Source organism: Scatophagus argus, chromosome 10, assembly GCF_020382885.2.
Source record: "Scatophagus argus isolate fScaArg1 chromosome 10, fScaArg1.pri, whole genome shotgun sequence".
Classification (NCBI taxonomy): Eukaryota; Metazoa; Chordata; class Actinopteri; family Scatophagidae; genus Scatophagus; species Scatophagus argus.
In genome coordinates this window covers 20300347-20319683 of record NC_058502.1, presented here as the reverse complement: position 1 = coordinate 20319683, position 19337 = coordinate 20300347, and the positions used below count along the sequence as shown (strand labels likewise).

General features: G+C 40.5%; 2 protein-coding genes across 5 annotated transcripts in view; one reads left to right on the top strand and one right to left on the bottom strand.

Annotated features, from left to right (window-relative positions):
* Positions 1-1799, top strand: part of b3gat2 (beta-1,3-glucuronyltransferase 2 (glucuronosyltransferase S)) — a 44607-nt gene extending 42808 nt beyond the window's left edge. The window contains exon 4 of the mRNA XM_046401056.1: positions 374-1799. Within this exon, the coding sequence (XP_046257012.1) occupies positions 374-460 (87 nt within the window). The 3' untranslated portion in view covers positions 461-1799. The remainder of the gene's footprint in view (positions 1-373) is intronic.
* A 457-nt stretch (positions 1800-2256) lies between these two features.
* Positions 2257-19337, bottom strand: part of smap1 (small ArfGAP 1) — an 83167-nt gene continuing 66086 nt past the window's right edge. For 3 of the 4 annotated variants that reach the window (XM_046401051.1, XM_046401052.1, XM_046401054.1), the window contains 3 exons: positions 12653-12845; positions 9136-9374; positions 2257-5809 (listed from right to left, as the gene is read on the bottom strand). In XM_046401051.1, coding sequence (XP_046257007.1) covers positions 5663-5809; positions 9136-9374; positions 12653-12845 — 579 coding nt within the window. In that variant the 3' untranslated portion in view covers positions 2257-5662. The remainder of the gene's footprint in view (positions 5810-9135; positions 9375-12652; positions 12846-19337) is intronic. The other variant, XM_046401053.1, reaches the window with a different exon arrangement.

The window sequence follows — 19337 nt, the reverse complement described above, 5'->3', positions numbered from 1 at the left end:
TAAGATTACAATCTTATTATTGCTGGTAGGAAAGATGGCCACTATAAAAACAATAAGACACAAGGTGTAATAGACAGAAATAATCTTTTCAGCTTTTCAGTATCACTTCATTTTTTTTCTCATATTTTCTACAGTTACACCCAAAAATTCTTTGGCACAAAACCTCAGGTATTAGCAGCTTTAAAACAGCAACAGTATCAACCTAAGTCTTTGCTCTTACATGGTATCAGTAAAGCTCTGCCATCCACCTGCATCTGTGCTGTCTTTACTGTCCTCATCCAAGCATAACAGCCTGCTCATGCTTTATTTAGTACCCAGCATTTCCACTGTCAGCAGATTTTCTCACCCTTCTTCTTCTTCTTCTCTTTTTCAGGTGCTTGTTTGGCACACTCGCACAGAGAAACCACACCTCGCAAATGAGCCCAAGCATCGGAAAGACACTGTGGTCATCGAGGTGTGAAAGGAAGAGCTAAGCAGCAAATTCAAAACCAGAAGCTGATTGTGGCTGGCCATGGCCTCTTGGCTGGGACTAACAACAGCACAAAGCTTTCTCTCCTTATCAGGCTAATACAATCTGTTCACCACGGACACAGACTCTGAGGAGCTGCATGATTCAAGACTTTTGGCTGTCTGTCAAATGTGCTTTGTGAGGACTGGACAGCACTGAATATGTTCGTTTTACAAACTGGGATAAAGTGGAATTCATCTCCTCCATCCATGGCTTGCTGACGTAAACGAGTGATGTATAAATGTAAAAAAAAAAATATGTTGCTGAATTGAAAAGTGCCATGTGAATCATTAATGTCATTTTTAATAATGAACACATCATTGTCAAATTACCTGTGATACCGTGATATTATTACTATACAAACAAGGCTAGTGGTCCAGATAACTGCCTATATCTTATCACAGTGGGTTGACACCAATTTGTTGTCTGTGCATTAAGTACAAAGTTCCTATCAGGACGCTGTTAGCATATAGCTAGTTTAGCACAAAGACTATTAAGAGCTAGCCTATCCCTCTCTAGAAGAATATGCTTACTTGCGCATATTAACACACATTATCTCATTCATTTAACCCGTGAATAAGCAGAAAACTGACCACTTCTTGTTTTAGGGGAAGTGACATGGTGTAACTACTTATTTGGAGCACAGCACAGCTGGACATAGTGAGCTAGAATGCTGTGTTAACTAGCTTTAGAGGTGTTCTTACATGTATTTTGAACTTCAAAGAGGGCCAAGTTAGTTGTTTTCTAGAGTTATAGAGTGCATTCGAATCTGCTGATACAATATGTGTCATGATACAGGGGTTGCAATTCAGTACATTGTGACATTGTAAGCAGGGTGATATATTGTTTCATAGACTTGTGTTCTTGTGCTTACTTTTTCCTGACTTTGAGTGGAAGAGTCGAAAGGCTGAAGATTATAACAACACTGCTATCTAGCATTTGGAGGTTAAAACACAAAACAAACCACTGCCAAAACTCTTTGCATGTAAATTGTTAACAGTGTCTTTGAGAATTGATATGGTATCACAATAGAAAATACTGCGATACTCAAATGAATCAATATTTTCTTACGCCCCTGCTGTTTTCACAAGCTAAGCTAGGCTAACCACAACTCAACCCGTTTTGTAATTAACACACATGGATTTTCTTATTTTATTGGGGTTTTTTTCTCCCTTTTAGAAAGAAGGCAAGTATTTCCCAAAATACTGAAGTTTTTGTAATTATCATAACGATGATAACCCATTTACATCTCTCACTGAGCAAATTAAAATGTCAAAAGGGATTGCATCAGCTTTTCATTCTTTGTAGGTCCGCTTGTTACGCAACAACTGCACCCTCTTCATGGTCTCCACACAAGAGACACAAGCAGCAGGATTTTCCAGCTCCGGTCTTCTTTGTTTAGATGGATCACGTTAACGTCTCAACCTTAATGCGATAATGATTTATTAATGCATAAATGCCGTAATTCTCTGTTACATCAACCCAAATTGATCATATGTAATCAGCTGGAACGACCTTTGCTGTCTTCTTGCTCTCTATGTATGTGAAGTGTGTGATCGGGTTTGGAATTGGTGAATGTGAAGAAACAAGTAAGATCTCTTTTGACAGACTGTCATCAATAATTTAGTCTGTGTGGGCTGACAACAAAGAAAACTGGCCTCACAAGTAATCGCACCTGCCAGTGGAGGAATAAAAAGGAATGAATTGAGTAGACGGGATATAAACAGCACATCAGACAGACATGCTGCTAGTTTCACAACTCCAGTGTTAACGGCAGTACTGTCCTGATCGCTGAAGTTCTAGAGGTGTTGGCGTGCAATGTAAACGCAATAACTGATAAAAACAGGACTAAATCCAGAATTCAACAGCTTTTATTTTAAATGACCCTCTTGTAAAACTTGGAACAAGAAAAAAGGAGCAAAACAAAAAAAATTAAAAATAAAAATCCCAAAACGATAAAACTATACTTTTACAGTTACTGGACAGAGATGAACACAGAATAATTCCTGTTTATTTTTGAATTCACAGAAACCACTTTTTTTTCTCTCTGTACTAGGCACCAGAAAATGTAAACACATTGGAAATAAACCTGGAGGACATTAGATTTATTAAATCTATGCGTTGTTCACATTAACCACGCGTGAAAGAGGGTGTTACAGTTATTGCGTGGCAGAGGGACCCTGTGTGTATGGACATGAATCTCTGAGTGTAACTCTGTGTGCATGTGTGTGTGTTAGTTCATTTCTGCTCTTGCTCCTCTGTTCGGTCTCCTGCTAAACAAGGACTATATAGTGGCGACGGGACCCATCCAGCATTTTCATACAGGTCCCCTTTTGCTAGCACTGTCCAAACCTGATCCTCATCCTGCCTTTCTAGCCCTCAGTAGGGTCATCCAGGTTTATTTGCATCAGACAAACTGTGCTTCTCTTCTACTGCACACAACAAAACACCACAATAAAGATGGCGGATAGCAGAACATATGGTTATAGCATCCTGTGTGAAGGGAGCAACATTTTGGGAGTCACACACATCCATTTTTAATAAAAGAAAAAGACTGACAGTCCTACCCTGCAGTTGAAAGTGAACTGACAGTTCACTTATGTAATGATCTGAGAAACGCACCCACAACACAGCAAGAGATACAGTACCTGCTCTGCTATTTAAAGTGCAGTAAAGACAAACTGCTGTGATTCCAGTAGTGCTTTCATTTGCCTCGGGGGTTCGCTAGGGAAAAGGTTCATTTCAACGAGAAGGAAAGTCTTAACTGGGTCGGCGCCCAGTTTCCAGTGAACCCAGCTCGTTTGGTTGTAAAACACTTCAAAGCACCACAGCACGGCGACCACAGACACCCAGGGGAGCCAGGGACCGCCCAGCAATTACTGAGACTTGAAGGGAATCCTTGATATCTTGAGTTTTGGTTCGTTTTTAACCAGCTGGCAGTAAAACAAACAGGGCTGGATGACCATCATCAGCTGACAAAAATACTGGAACTGAACAACCGGACAAATGGTGTATATACGTATATATTGTATATGTCCGTGGTTACCGACAGTTTTTGACTCTTTTGAGCAAAGGAATATCTACTTGTAACTAAAGCAGGGCAATAAATTTAAATAATGTCTGGTTTTGTTTTTACACTATGAGTAAAATATCTACACTGTAAATTGAGTTATTCCAAAAAGAAGAATTTCAGTCTAAATGTCAGACAGCTGGCTTCGTAGCTGTTTTGAATTAGAGTGGTCCCTCAAACTGTGACGTGAATATTGCAGTTTTCAGAAGTTCAGTTACGCTGATCTGTACCTTTAGGTGTTTATTCAGTCTGTACTGGAACTGATTGCTTAACTGAATGTTTATGTTCTTGACACTTTGGCATATCCACTTATTAGTTCTGTTGCGGAGAATAAAATGTGAAGATCAATACCACTCTCATGTCTGTGTGTTAAGTATGGAGCTAAAGGCAGGAGGTGATTAGCTTAGCCTGAATGGCAGACTTGAAGGACAGTTGTTCTCTAGTTGTGTCCAGAGTCTATAAAAATAGTTCCAGCAGAAAACTTCCAATAACTACAAGCACATATTTTTTTTGCTTGTGAATGCACTGAACAAATGACAAAAAGCATGCTAATTAGTGAACTTTAGTGAACTTTGAACTTACAGACAGGAAATTGGTATAAACCCTCTTTAATTAACTTTAGTTAATTAGTAAACTTTACAGATGACGCCGTTCCCCCCAGCTTCCAGTCTATATGCTAAGCTAGGCTGATCGCCCCAGTTAGACCCCCTGCACACAAACATGAGGCTCGTATCGATCTTCTAGTATAACTCTCGACAAAACAGTGAGTCAGGGTATTTGCCAAAGTCATTTGATTTGAAAATCTGGCACAAACTAAGCTTAGTTGCGTTGTTTCGTATAAGCAGAAGAATGACAGCCAGGTTTTCTTTTAGCTTAAATGTTTTACACATGTATGCCTTAAAATCTAGATGTTTCAGGCATGTTTTAGTCGTTTTGCATTTGTGGGGGCAAAATGATTTAAGTTGTTAAATTAAAATGCGTGTGACTCCTTGTCACAGTCTGAATTAAACAGAGCTGAAAGAAATGATATTTGCTGCTCATTTAAGAGATTTTTATGGTTGGGAGTCCTGAAAGGCAAGGCTATTTCACAATAAAACACAAAGATTAAGAAGTGTAATTTGTTTTCTTATTTCCAATGATCTCGCTATCCTTCACGTGTATCTTATGACGACACCCTAAGGTCAGGAACCACTTGTGTATAAGATCTTAGCCGCCGAGGCAATTGTAAGGTGGCTGCTGTGGGAAAAAGAGAATTCAAGTGGTTGTAAGGAGACACTGATTACCTTAAATATATAATACTTAAAATGTTTAAAATTTGTTTTTGGGAAAGCGGTAAAATTTTGGAATGAGGACTTGGTGAGTCAGTGCAAAGTAAAATCTGCTGGATAGGGAGCTTTGTGCTCTGGTCAAAAGAACTTTAAAATAAAGTGGAGAGCCTCCTCTGTCACATGACGAAGAGAACCAAACACTGGGAACGGAAGTATCAGACTCTCTCCTATGGCTCTGAAAAAGCGGAAGGTTCACATCTTATTCACATAAATACAGTACTGTTCAGACGATTATCTGCTACGAGGCTCTGCTCGCCCTATCAGGGGTGGGGCGGTGGGGGGCAGTAAGGGGGGAGGGGGTTACAATATACACAGCAGAGGAAGGGGAGAGGACAGGGTAGCATAGACCAACCACAAGATAGCCATATCTACGGTAAGTATTGAGAGACTATTCACTAACTATCCATTTTGGTAATGATATAATATTACTAGAACAAACACTCTGAGTTACTGGTCCAGCAGCTTTCCTGTTAGTCAATTCTGCTGTTTTTGTCTCTTTCTTCAGACAACAACAAATGAAGGAAATCAAAAAGGAAAGGGAAAGATGAAAGAAGACTGGAAACAGCAGTTGCCAGTCTGTCTTTTTCTCTTTTTTTTTCCACTCCACCCACTGTGATGTCATTGTAGTTTGTCTTAAAGGAAGCATGGTGGAGGTGTGCAGTCAAACCTCTTTGCTGTGTGTTCTTTATTCTGGGCAGTGAGGAGAAGGGTGAATCAGGAGCATCACTCCCACTCATCCTCAGGACCGCCTTCTCGTCACTTCCAGAGTTGAGTGCTGAGGGTCTGGCCGGAAGGCGCAGGTGAAGCCGCGGGCCAAACAGCCGCGGGGGCCCCTGACTGGCTAAAAGCGGCTGCCGCTGGCCCACCACCACTCATGGCCATGCCTGACATCTGCTGCGTCATCTGAGCGAGAGAAGAAAGAGAGAGTGAGAGCAGGGGAGTGATTGTTAGAATTCATCTGATTAAAAATAGGCATCTATTCCCTCATCCAGGAGGGCTACCCTCCATCCAGTCAGACTCCCATGCTTCCACCCCTCGTTTTTTATCTTCATCTCAGCTCTTTCTTCTTCCTCTGCTCCCTGCCCTCTCCCCCTCCCGCCGTCCCTGTTCACCTCTCAACTCTTCACCACCCACCACCCCATCTGCCTCCCCTCCTCCTTCCATCCTGTCTTATCTATTATTAATGTGCAGTGCTACTCACTTATCTGGTCATCTGAGAGCAGTGTGTACCTGTGTGTGTGTGTGTGTGTGTGTGTGTGTGTGTGTGTGGTTATGCATGTGTATCAGCCATGCCCGGACATTTGTGCAACCAAACACTCGTTCATCAACTCACCATTCCATTACATCTTCCTGCACAATACACACAAACACATAAACACACGCGCGCGCACACACACACACACACACACATCACTGCTTTTGAACAGTCAAAGTGGGAGGTAGAAGATGAAGTGTGTGTGTGTGTGTTTTTCAAGGGTGATTTATGGTCTCTCATTAACCTACCGAGATGTCAAGATGCTGACAACAGTTTTGAGTGCTGAGTGCAACCACACACACACACGCACACAAACACACACATGCACACAGTACAATAAGGACTGGGTACAAGCAGTGTGTGTTTCAGTAGCAGGTAACAAACTTCTGAAAGAAAGTCTCTATTGACAGGCCTCCCAGTATCGATCCAGTATACAGCTGGAAGCCCTCATCACTGAAGAGATCATATCCGTTACTCAAACAGGGGAATATTCTTAAATTAACACTTTGTGTTTGCTAAAAAACAACCTGATTTCATTCCTGCCTTGATGTTGATCAACACACAATTTAAATATCCTTAAATAACTGAACTGATGTTTTCATTAACAGTGTCACGGTCGGATGTGGGATTGATCATTAACGTCTTGTTTGTGATTGATTGACTTCACTTAACCTGGGAAGCTTTCTCTGTAAATATAAGTGAGTTTGATTCAATAATGCAGTACAAGTCATAAAATACCCATTTTCTACTTCTACTACAGTTTAAACAGATGAACCTTTGAAGGAAAGACAGAGAGCTCAAACAGCATTTCACATCCCTTGTCCTGGATACACCACGTTTGTTGATCACTCTAATTGTCCATGTGCAGGTTAAAGAAAACAATAAAATTCAGAATTGACAAAACTGATCATCTCTGAAAATTGACCAGCAACTTAAAATTTGTTTTTGGGAAAGCGGAATACCCACTTAGGCATAAACACTAACACACAGAACAAAACAGAACAGAAAAAAATCAAAATATTACATTCATATATCCAAAGTTATAAAAATTGGTTGTCAAAATGTAAAATGACTGGTTACTTAAAACCCATTCTTAAACCTCATGAGAGAATATATGGAAATCTGTGCAGGTTTTCAGACTGCCCGGGATTGTGTAAAGGTGGGGACACCATTAGGGACGCTACAGTCTCCCTGTGAAGAAGACTTTGGAGATCTGCTCCTTTACTCTGAGCAGAGGTGAACACAGCTCTCCCAAAGTGGAGGAGCAGCATTATGGATTATCTTAGGTTTTAACCGTACATCTGAACACAATTATCAGAGTTTAGTGTTTGTTTCACAAGTATATCACAGTGATGATGCTGTTGCAATTTCCTGTCCACAGGGACAGAGAGGACATGATATGAAGTAATGAAAATAAGAAAAAAAAAGTCACTGCACTGCATGCACTCAAATATGTTTTAATGGTTGCTTCTACATCTTCTAATATGCCCTTTGAATCTGAGAGTGGAATCTAGAGTAACACAACCATTTAAAAAAAGCATTTTTTATCTTTTTCCGTTTACATAAATATTTGGTAGTATTTGTTTATTGAAAAACATACATTGTCACACGGTGACTGAGCCAATTTGCAACTTTTTCAATTCTTAATGAGATTTAGGCAACAACTTGTCTGCATGCACCAGGGTCTCCTCCCCATCACTCACAGATGGAAAATCATTTATTCATGCACTGAAAGCAGTGGTCCAAAGACTGGACCTGTAGGCACACCCTAACACGGCTCTTGGAGATGATGTTTTATTCTTTAACTTTTATCACACAAAGCGGCCATGTAGGTAAGACTGAATCCATTAACAGAAGCTCTGAATTTAGACAACCTGCATAGGATTACTGAGGAGCAACAATCTTCTTCTGAAATGGCGGGTAGCATTTGGCTTATTATAGGGGCAAGCAAAAATTGATTCAGAACGTGTAGATTTCTGACACACTTGTTTTAACACTTATTGAACCCTGATGTGGGAAGAATCATAATAATAAGAAAACAGAGTTTTAAAAAAAAATCTACAGAGATAATGAAACAGCCACTATGGTTACAGCATGTTGTAAATGGGACCCAGGAGACAGACCTGTTGACAGAGCCGCTGTAACCAGAACACAGCTAGTTTTCTCTGTAAATCCACTCTCTAAGTACTGTCTCTTACTCTGCCTGCTCGTTGCTGCTGAGAGTCAAACAAGGAGTGACTGAGCTGAGGAACACAGAGCAAAACTCCACTGCTGTTTGCTTCACATCAGTCAAACACATCACATCTGTGCTGTCAGAGCTGTGAAACACTGACTAAAGCAGATTGGATTTTAACTACAGGACCAATACTGGCTCCACAGTGGTCTAATACCACTGACCAAAGTCAAATATTTAATCACTGTTCAGTCATGGTTAGGAATAATAATATCACACACTGAATGAAAATCCAATGTTGGTGGATTCATTATGCACTAGCTGATCATTTCATGGTACTGGGCTAGAATTAGGGACAAAGTGACAAGAAAATGACTTGGTAGAATTTAAGGAAAAAAATCCATTATACTATTATACAATAACCTTGGTTTTTAGAAAAGCATAGTATAGCATAGTTGATTAAAGCTGCTTCTCTTGGGCTTTTAGAGAGCCTGAAGGGGCGAGGTCATTACTGCACAGAGATCTGCACAAAGGAGCAGAACATTGTGTATGGCCATGTATTAACTTTTGGGACGAGGATAATAAAGCTCTATCACGAGGTGGTACGTCACAAGAAAAAGACACTATATTTATGACATTTTAACACTGTAAACATAAATCTGTGCTCGCTAAAAGATTAATTTGCAGAGAAATTGGAGTGGAATCACAAATTAGTTCATTGTCACCATAAAATGAATTAAGCACCACCAGTCTGAGTGTGTTTTACAGAGATAACACATCTTCGTGTATCCTGAGTGTTACCTGGTTCATATTCCACTGTCCTTGCTGCTGTCCTTGCTGCATATTGTACAAGTTCTGTCCTTGGTTGGCTGGTATTGCGCCCTGCTGCTGCATGCCAGCGTAGCCCCCGTTGTGCAGAGCCATACTGGGCATCATGGACCCTCCGCTCATCATGGTGGTGGGTGGGACAGCTCCGCCCATCCCTGGAGCGAAACCCTGTGGAGTGAACTGCATCTGAGGCTGGCCCATGTACATACCTGCTGGAGCAAAAAAAAAAACACACAGAATTAGGTTTATATATACATGTCAAATAACTGTCATTTTCCTACTACTGAACATATTTCCAACTAAACATGAGAGAGAAGAGAGCTGTACTGAAGTAAATTAACAGTTTTCCTCACAAACTGCAAAGTATCCAGCTCTGCTATGATACCCTACGAGATATGTAGTGAATAATAATTAATTTAAAGGGTAAACTGTCATTTTTAAAATCCAAATAGAAATTAAAGCTACAAGCCACTGAATTTTCATGTTGTTGACACTGCACTTCCTGTGTCCATTCACGAATTATATGTGAGTTACATAATGAGTGTATCAGATGTACAGCATGTCATGAAAGTTTCATGTAAATCAAATGAAAATTGTCACACAAAGCTCACTTCCTGTTGCCAGTAGGTGGCACAATGACTATCACTAGTGCACTAATTTGCACACAGTTGTCTTCAGACTGGGACTCTTCACAATACAGTATCAGTATCACATAATACAGTATCACAAAGGAACATCAAAATGTAGTTTCTGGTCACTTCTGTGACCCAAGCAGCTCATTAACCATATTTGGAAGTTCAACTTCCTTCACATTTGCTAACTAACAGGTGGATATATTTTCTAGATTTAAAAGGTAAATCAACCAGTAAAGGACTCATAGACTGTTAGTAATATTTTGTAACTGTAGTGTTCTTGAATGGTAATAATTTTACTATCAACTGTGAACAGAGTTGCATTACCGAGAGGCAACCATGGTTGCACACACACACACACACACACACACACAGAGATGAGAGTCAGTGATTTGGAGCATTAGCCTGGCGAGGATCTCTTGGCTTTGATCTCCATTAGCATTTATTTGGATTCAGAGAGGACAATAAGGCAGCAGAAAGCCCTTCATCCTGATTTCCATCACTAATCCTCTATACATCAGTGTAATCATGCAGCAGTATAATCAACACGCACAAGTGCCTGTTGTACAAATGTGCTGCTTACTGTCCTTCACCATTCAGAAAACATGTACCACTGATGCTTTCCCACGCACTCCAAACATACTCAGGTTAACGTATGTATATGTATGAACATCCGCCTACATGCACACATAAACAGTCTTGGCATTTCAGTCTGTACACAAAATAACTGTGAGATGAGTGTGAAAATGCAAACGCTGCCTGTTTTTCAGCATGCTGACCTTTATCTGCCTTCACTTACCTCCATTTCTATGATGCATCTTTCTTTTGATGTAAGTGTCAAAGTGTGTAGGTGTGTGTCTCTGTTTGTGCATTTGAGTGTGTGCTCCCATGCCTATAGTACGCTATGTTTTCCCCCCACTTATGAGACATTATGTGCGCATAGCGTTCTACATGTACAACACATTAAAAGTGAAATATACGACATTCACTGCCACGAACACCAGCATCTCGGACCAAAACAAAAGCACGTGTCGTTTACTCAATAAAGTTGGAAAAAAGAGAGAGCGTTTGAATACAGTAATCTCAGATCAAACTGTAAATTAGGCAGTTAGGTTACCTTACTGTGTTGCCTTTAAGTCACCTCATATGTTTTCAGTGTACTGTTTCTTACCAGCTCACCATGCTGAAAATGGATGCAATACAAACTGGGCCACTTTAGTCTCTGCTCGTGATGACATTACTCCACTTTGTCTTTACATAGCAAATAGCTGTTTGCTGCTATATTAATGTTACATATTTTACCTTTAAGCAGTTGAACAAACCAATTCATGAATTCAGACAAATATTAGCTGTTCAGGATCCTCACCTCAACACCTACCAGGTATTTGTATTTCCCTTTCAGCAAAACACTTGTAATTGCAATACATAGTTGTATTAAAACTTATTTCTACATTACAATGACAAAAATAGGATGTAGTAACCGTATTAGCCCATAACGGACCCCCCAAGGTATAATCTGAGCTAGGAAAGTCTGAGATAGATCCATCCATCCATCCATTTTCTATACCGCTTATCCGTCAGGGTCGCGGGGGAGCTGGAGCCTTCTGAGATAGATCTTTCCCAAAAAATCTTAAACTACCCAAGATTGTGCAGACTTTGTTTGACATTTCAGAGTCTCAATGATCTAAAAACACACCCCACAACCCCCCTTTTTTCTGCTATTTTTCTCTGGCCTTGCTCAATTTCCCTCTTTTCTCTGTACATTCGTCAAACAGAGACATAAAACCTTGGGATGACCACTAACCTTTCACTGCAGTTCGAGTATTGTGAACTCAGGACACACCTTTGCCTCACTTTGCTCCTTGCACGCGTCAAATTATTTTTTGGCCACTTAGATGCAGCGCAACAAATTACAAACACAACATCTGACATTGTATCCTCTTACAAAAGTTGATATGGCAAACATGTTAGCAAATAATTGTAAATGATATTCAATATCTCTCTCCTTTTAGCTCTGTTTTGGTCTCTACCAACTCCTGAGGGAATATATATAGCTTTTAGCAGCTAAATGCTGCCTTATATAGACAAGTTAATTGTTGACTGTGTCTGTCTGATGTTTGGTGCGAGGCAGCAACGCACAGTGGATTTATCTGTAGATTTATAGTGTTTTTGTGCTGTAAAGAACACTGCTTGAAAGAATTTTGGTAAGTGACAATGATGCCATAATGCACTTTAAAAATGACAGGAATGGCAGGGATGGAGTGGGATGATAATTCCTCACAGATTCATTATTCAGGAACACCTTTCACAGACATTGTTTTATTTTTCACCATAAAAATATTGATTTGTGCCTTTGCTACACATTCAGTCTATATATATCATAATGCTGTGGGTTCATGCATAAATCTGTTTGCTGTAGATTGGCTTTTGTATGCAATTATACGAGAATGTGAAAATGAGGCTTATAAGAATATAGCACACCTACTGAGGACAGCAGCCAGATAGTAGATAAGTTATGGTGACAACTGTTGTACTGTGGGTGCGGTGAAGGCTTGTTTCTTGCCACTCAGAGTGGAAAAAGCTAAAAATCATGTATACTTCGAGATAGGTAAGATGTTGCCTGGTGTTGGGGCAGAGTTTACTGCACAGTAGCTGTAAATAACAGTATGATAGCTTTGGTTGAGCAGCTCAGATGCAGACAGTAGAAGGAGGTTATTGATTAACAATTAAGTTGGCTATTTCCTGATAGTGAACAGGTTGTGTTCAGAGTTAAAATAAACTGATGCAAAATAGTTTAGAAATGGATGACAGAGGGTTCATAACACTGCTGTGTGTGTGTGCGTTTGTGTGTGTGTTACCTTGTCCTGGAGCAGGCTGTTGCTGGCTCTGCGGTTGACTGCCCACTGAGCTGCTGGCATACAGAGACAGGATGGAGTCTTTAGATAAAAGCTTCTTCTGCTCTGCCTTCGTGGTGGTAGTGGTGGAGATAGAGGGGGAGGCAGAGGAGGAGGTGGAGGGGTCCACCTGCTGAGGTGCTGTACTGGAACCAGTCTGTCAGGGACATGGGGGATGGGGGTGGGGGGAATAAAAAAAGAAATGTCATGAAATATATATACTTTATCTTATGGAGTATAATGTACCTGCTCTCCATCACCTTACACATGAATATGTAGTGCAGCGTGTTAAGTGTCCCTGATGGTAGCTGAAGTCTGTACTGAAAAGTACTGGAAGTCAGTACTGAAAAATAAATAAATAAGCAGAAGCTGTACAAGGAGGTAAATGTTGTTGATGATATGTTTTTTCTACAAAACTTCATTTTATGTCATGTCAAATGGTAAATGTTTACACACAAATAGCTACACAAGAAGTTTAAATAAATAAAAATACATTATTTATTTTTTTAATGTTTTATGTTTTTCACTTATTTTGTTTTGTTCATTCTCTGGTGAGCCATGGCCATTTTTTGTTAATATACATTTTTATTTAAATCTATTAATTCAACTTTCTTAGGTTTTCAGTTAGCATCACATTCCTAAAGGTCTTAATACCATTTAACATTTAATTCTTGGAGGACTGAATGTTTTGCAAACATTTAATAACTAAATCTGACAGCTTTTGTTCTATGATTTTTCTCATTATATTTGTCTTAAGTGCTACAGGCTGAAAGTATATTCACTAACACACGCTGTGTAAGGGTGAGAAGGTACGAGGCAGCCAAACAAGAGAGAGGCAAAGGAAGGAGCAAAGACTGAAATAAAGAGGGCAAAAGCAAGAAGTGAATAAAGGACAGGAAAGGAGAGAAAAGATCAGAGGAGACAACAGAGGAGAAGCATTGTCACTATAAGTGAGACAGATGACATTAATTAGGCCACTGCAAAGAGAGGTACACATGAACTGTTGGAGACAGGGAAGACACACACACACACACACAGTCTCGCTCACATGTACCTTTTCATTTTTTTTTTTTTTTTTTAAACCTTTCAGGTACACACCCATTATATCTAATGGATGGAGCGGACAAAGAAGTAACACCTGCTTAAGAGCTTTGTGCAGGTGTGTGAGTATGTGCATGTGAGAAGTGATGGGAAAGAGAAAGGGAGGCGATAGTTAGCTGGACTTCATGAATAAGATAAGGAGAGACAGTGTGATAAACAGAGGCTCCGCTCCAAACACACACACACACACACACACACACACACACAGAAGGAGCTTTGCTAGTGTGTTGTGCTCAACTGCTTAGCAGGCAGCGCTGCTCCCTTCTGTCTCTCTCTGCTGACTTTCCTTTGACTCAAGGAGGACAGGAGGGGGGACGAGAGGGGGGGAGCCAAAGGAAGAGAGAGCGGAAGGAGAAAGAGAGGAGGGAAGAATGTTGAAGAAAAGCAGGAACAGAGGAAGCAGGTCACGAAAAAGAACGGAGAAAGGCAACAGAAGGTAAAGGCAGGAGAAGCAGGAGGCTGGAGCAGGGCACACACACCAGCATGCAAAAAAAAAAGAGAGAATGACCGAAGGATGAAAAACAGTAGGAGAGAATATAAAGGAAAAGTGAGAAAGGGAAAAAAGAAGAAAAATGGAGGACATGCTGAAAGGAAAGGAGGTGGGGGCAGATAAAGGAATGAACAGAGCTGAAGAGAAAAGATGGAATGCTAATCGTGCCAACACGCACACACACGTGTCCATTTTCTCTCAAGTGAAGCCAGTTAAGGTGAGTCAGGTGTTGGACAGGATGGGGCTTCCTTCCTATTAATAGCTGCAGTGCATTAGCATGATACATCCTCCTGAACAGAGGAGAGAATAGAAGGTGAGGACAGGCAGCAAACTGTCCTCACCTGATCAGTCTGATGTCAGCCAGCTATATAACATGACTCAATCAAGGAGCTAAGCCTATTTGCTGTTAAGCTTGTTTGCAAAGTTGAAAAGTACATTTAACAGACTTCAAATTCCCCAAACCGCAGTAATCGCCAGCCATTCAGCTTCCTTCCACGAGACATATTTGTAGGCCTGAATGGACTGCGTGACTCAGGCAGAGTCTACCAGCTCTGAACATGTGTGATAAGACCATCAGCCAGGAGGGTTTAGGAAGGGAGCAGCAACGCGCGGAATGCTAACCAATGAAAATTGCTTGGAGGTGGGGTGAGTTGCATTAAAACTGCAGTAAGATATGGTAAAAAACTTTTAGATTAGTCGCTTTGGCCATATGGCATTTTTAATGACAGAGAAGTATCATCCAGTGATGCAGTTCTAGTGTCTTTCGGCTCATTGTTTTGTCTGTAATTTCACTCTCACTGCTCTCATCAGTGCTGCTTGTTGATGTTCTTAGTTATAGTTCTTTTCCTTTGACGACAAGTCAAAATACAGGTTGCTATAAAGGTCCATGAATTTGATTCATTTTGTGTGAATAAAGACACAGCAGGTTTCCATGATAGAAAATGTTCGTGACAGACAGAGAATTCCCAGAGACAACCAGTATAATACGGTATAACACTCCACTGGCATTAACTCTGATGTCCACACACAAAGGGAGCTAATTTCAGTTCAAGGACACATGAATCAAACCATCACAGTTGACCTGCTATCTTATCAAGTCATTTTTGAAAACAGAAAATATCACTGAACAGATTGTCAGATAAAGAGTTCTATTTACTGTGAAGCAAATGAGACAGTGGGGATGTTTGACCTTTACCTCTTACTGATGCACATGTTTCTTAAAATTAACGCCTCTTTTTGGCATAAATGCAATAAGCTTTAGACTAAACATTTTCCATTGGCCTTTCACTTGTCCCACCAAGTGTGACTACCAGACTCTCCAGGAGTATTAGCTCCATTTGCACTGAAAGAACAGTGAAGAGATCCAGGAGGTTTCTTGCCAAAGCCAAACTGGTGGCACACATGTTAAATGCGGCGACAGATCAGTGCAACGTCATGTGTGCACGTGTGCACACACACATACACACACACAGAGAAACACACATGACCGTCCACATAGTGTTTGCTGTGTTGCAGGGCTCCTAGCAGCACATTGTGTAATAGAAAGTCTCTTCAACAAGGCCCCATTCTTCTCAGCCAATGTTGGTGTTGATGGGGGCAGCCAGAGCTCTGAATTACCACTCTGACAGCCTTTTCCTCACTGTCGCTATTCATAGACCTCTACAAAACACACACACACACACACACACACACAAAAATCGTGTTTCCAACACTTTTGGGGACATTATATAGACTTGCATTCATTTCCCAGAGGCTTAACCACCACCTAACCTTAACAATAAATATTACTTGCCTAATCCTAACCCTCACCTCAACCTAACCTTAGAGCAAGTCTTCATCCTAATAGTTAATGATTTATGTTGTGGGGACATTTTGTCCCCATAAGTGAGACAGGTCCTCACAATGTGACTGTGTAAACAGATTTTTGTCCCCACAGCTTCTGGAATATGCATCCACACACACACACACACACAGAAACTAAACTATCTTTCTCCCAACACTTTTCCATCACTGCTTGAAACACTCATACACTCCCCTCTGATAGACCATCTGTGGCTTTAAAACCACACTTGGCTCTGTGTGTGTGTGTGTTTGTGTGTGCTGAAGGATTTGTGCTAATTCACTGAAAACAAAAGCAAAGCTTGCCTTGGAAATCTGAATTCAGGAGAGAGAAAGTGCCAGTAAGGAACAACACGGCAAGAAGGAATGAACAAAAAAAGTGACAAAATGAACCAAAGACAAGAAAGCAACTGTTGGTTAGTTCATTACTTCATCCCTCCTTACCTGCCTCAACAAATCATCTCTCCTTTCTTTGTTCCCACATCCTGTCTTCAGCAATAATACTTCACTCTTTCTCTGCCCCTTCGATCTTTTCTCCTACAATCTGTCCTTCATCCTCGTTCCTCTATTTCATCCTCGATAAAGTTTGACAATATGTCTTTTGTTTTATTCTTGCATTGGACATATCATGTAGGTTTTATAAGTTCCACTCTTAAAGCAGACCAGTTTTAACTGTAATTCTCAGCAGTTTAGCAATAATCACTTATGAGGCAACACAGATTCCCCTGTATGCATGAAAATGCTTTATACCACCAACAATGACATGTTTTATGTATGTTATTATAGATTCATCAATATGTGCTTCATTTTCTTAACACAAGCAGTGATAACTTAAGATACTAGACTACTATAACATACTAACCAAAGCTAATTGTTGAGGTGTGTATAGTTGAGTTTAGGCAGTCATAATGCATTATAAGGCCCATCTGTCAACCTCTATTTTATAATTAGATGGGATCCATAGGACCCTTGAACTTATAATTCTTAAGTCACATCTATAATCATCAGAAAGCATTATGTATGTTTATGAGTGTAGTTATAAAGCATAATAAATGAATTATAACGCACATGAATGCCCATGTGGTCTTCATAAAAAGTGGCACCAGCAACAATCACCAATTATCTTCCGTCTACTGAGGACCAGAGTTACTTAATAAGAAAATGCTGTTGCTCAAATGTATGATTTTCATTGTATTTGCATCACCAGCTGTGTGTATTCAGAGGCTGATTTGCTAGGACAGCAACTGATTATGCAGTGAGCTCCTGGACTGATCCTGCGACTGCGCTCCACCGTGAGTGGTGGGATTTCTATGAGATCACTAAGCTCAGCAAATCAGTGATAATGTAGTGATCCTGATTGCGAACCATTTTCTTTGGCTCTGGTGTGAGCTCACCTCAGAAAAACAGTTACTTTTACTCAAAATATTACTAAGAAAATAATTTTACAATAATGTTTGGCACACATCAAATTAATAATACCTTAGGAGGCAACAGACACATCCATGGGAGAGAAAAAGGGAGGTTAAGTGTGATAGAAAAAGCTCCTTACCCTTTATTCATTTGTGTTACAATACTTCAACATTATGTTGCTTCATTTTTTTTTTCAATCTTTAGTCTTTCACAGATTTCTGTTCTTCATGACAATCGTCCTTGTGGCTCTTATGAATCCAATCTGCACATGAATGTTGTCAACTCCTTCTCAGAGACACATCATTTTCCCCACAAATAGTGTGACCTCAGTAAATGCAGCATAATGCGTAATTATTTGCACAATCATCCCTTAAATGTACATGCAATGAAGACAGAGACAAACACTGCAGACACGAACTGTGACTACAGTGTGCAGCGTCCGTTTGATAAGTACAGCAGACTATGAGGTAGACTGTGTCTCATCATAAGCGGTAAATCTGGCCGTATCAGTTACTGACCACTCACAAAATGGCTGACCTATGTGAGCCCAGTGGCTTTAGGAAGAAAAAGGCAGAAACAGGATTGGTGGTGGTGACTGAAACCAGTGCTTCAGGTGTGTCTGCAACATTGCACTCATTCACTGGTGGGACTTCATGCTCCATGTCTTCTGTGTCCCTGCCTTTACCCTCCACTTACCTTTATTTGTTCATTCCTCTCCTAACCTGCTCTCTGCCTGCTCCTCCTGCTTTCCATCCATCAATTGTCCCAAGTATTTTCTCCTCCCCTAACTTGTTCTTCTGCAATTTTTTTCATCCTTCACTTTTCTCCCTCCCTCCCTAAATCCTTACTCTCCATACCACATCAGATTTCGTTTTATATTCTTTTGATTTTTCTTGGTGTGTGTGTGTGTGTGAGAGAGAGAGAGAGAGAGAGAGAGAGAAGAAAAACAGGGGATAACACAAATCCTCCCCCTCCTACAAGGCTGTAATCGTATTTTTGTAATTGACGTATTCACAGATAGGCGAGCGCTCCCCGATGCCCGTTAATAGCTGCACGAATCAGCAGGCTGCCAGCTTCCTCTTTCTTCATGCACCCAGCTAATCACAGCTGTAAAGCAATATCCGCCTGCTGAATCCCAAATTCATCCCTCTGTATGTGTGTGTGCTAGGTCAGGTGGATGTGGAACGACTGCCAAATCTCTACTGCTTGTACGAGAGAAAAATGAACAGCCAACACTCTAAAAGTGGTGTTACAGGTGAGCTCATGGAGCTTATCTAAAGCAAATTTAAAGCAAAAATTTGAAATGTTGCATTAAAATGAAAAAAATGAATTTGAAAAAAAATAATTTTGGGGGAATTATTCCATTTCCATCAACTTTTTCTATGGCAGTTGTTCAAATGTGCATCAAATTGAAACACGGCTTGACTGAAAAAGTGAACAAGAGACACAATCATGACACACCTGAGAAACACCAATGGAAACAAAATGTCCTGCTTGACATTCAATAAGAGTGCTGCCACACGGAGTGCCATGTGAGGGCCGCCTGTCGTATCAAACAGTCACTGTGGAGCGGTCACTTGCATTGTCTACGAGGTGTTGAGTAACTTCCAAGGCCTTAACAGATAGCCCAACTCTACTGCAGCAAAAAATAATCCTTTTCAAACTAATGACACTGCAAAGGCCTGTCAATGTTACAGTCAATTCATCTGACAAAAAACAGTGTTAAGTCTCTGCTTTCCTCTTGGTGTTATCCACTAGCACAGCCTTGAATTTATGTACATTTAAGAATAAATCCAACTTCAGAAATTA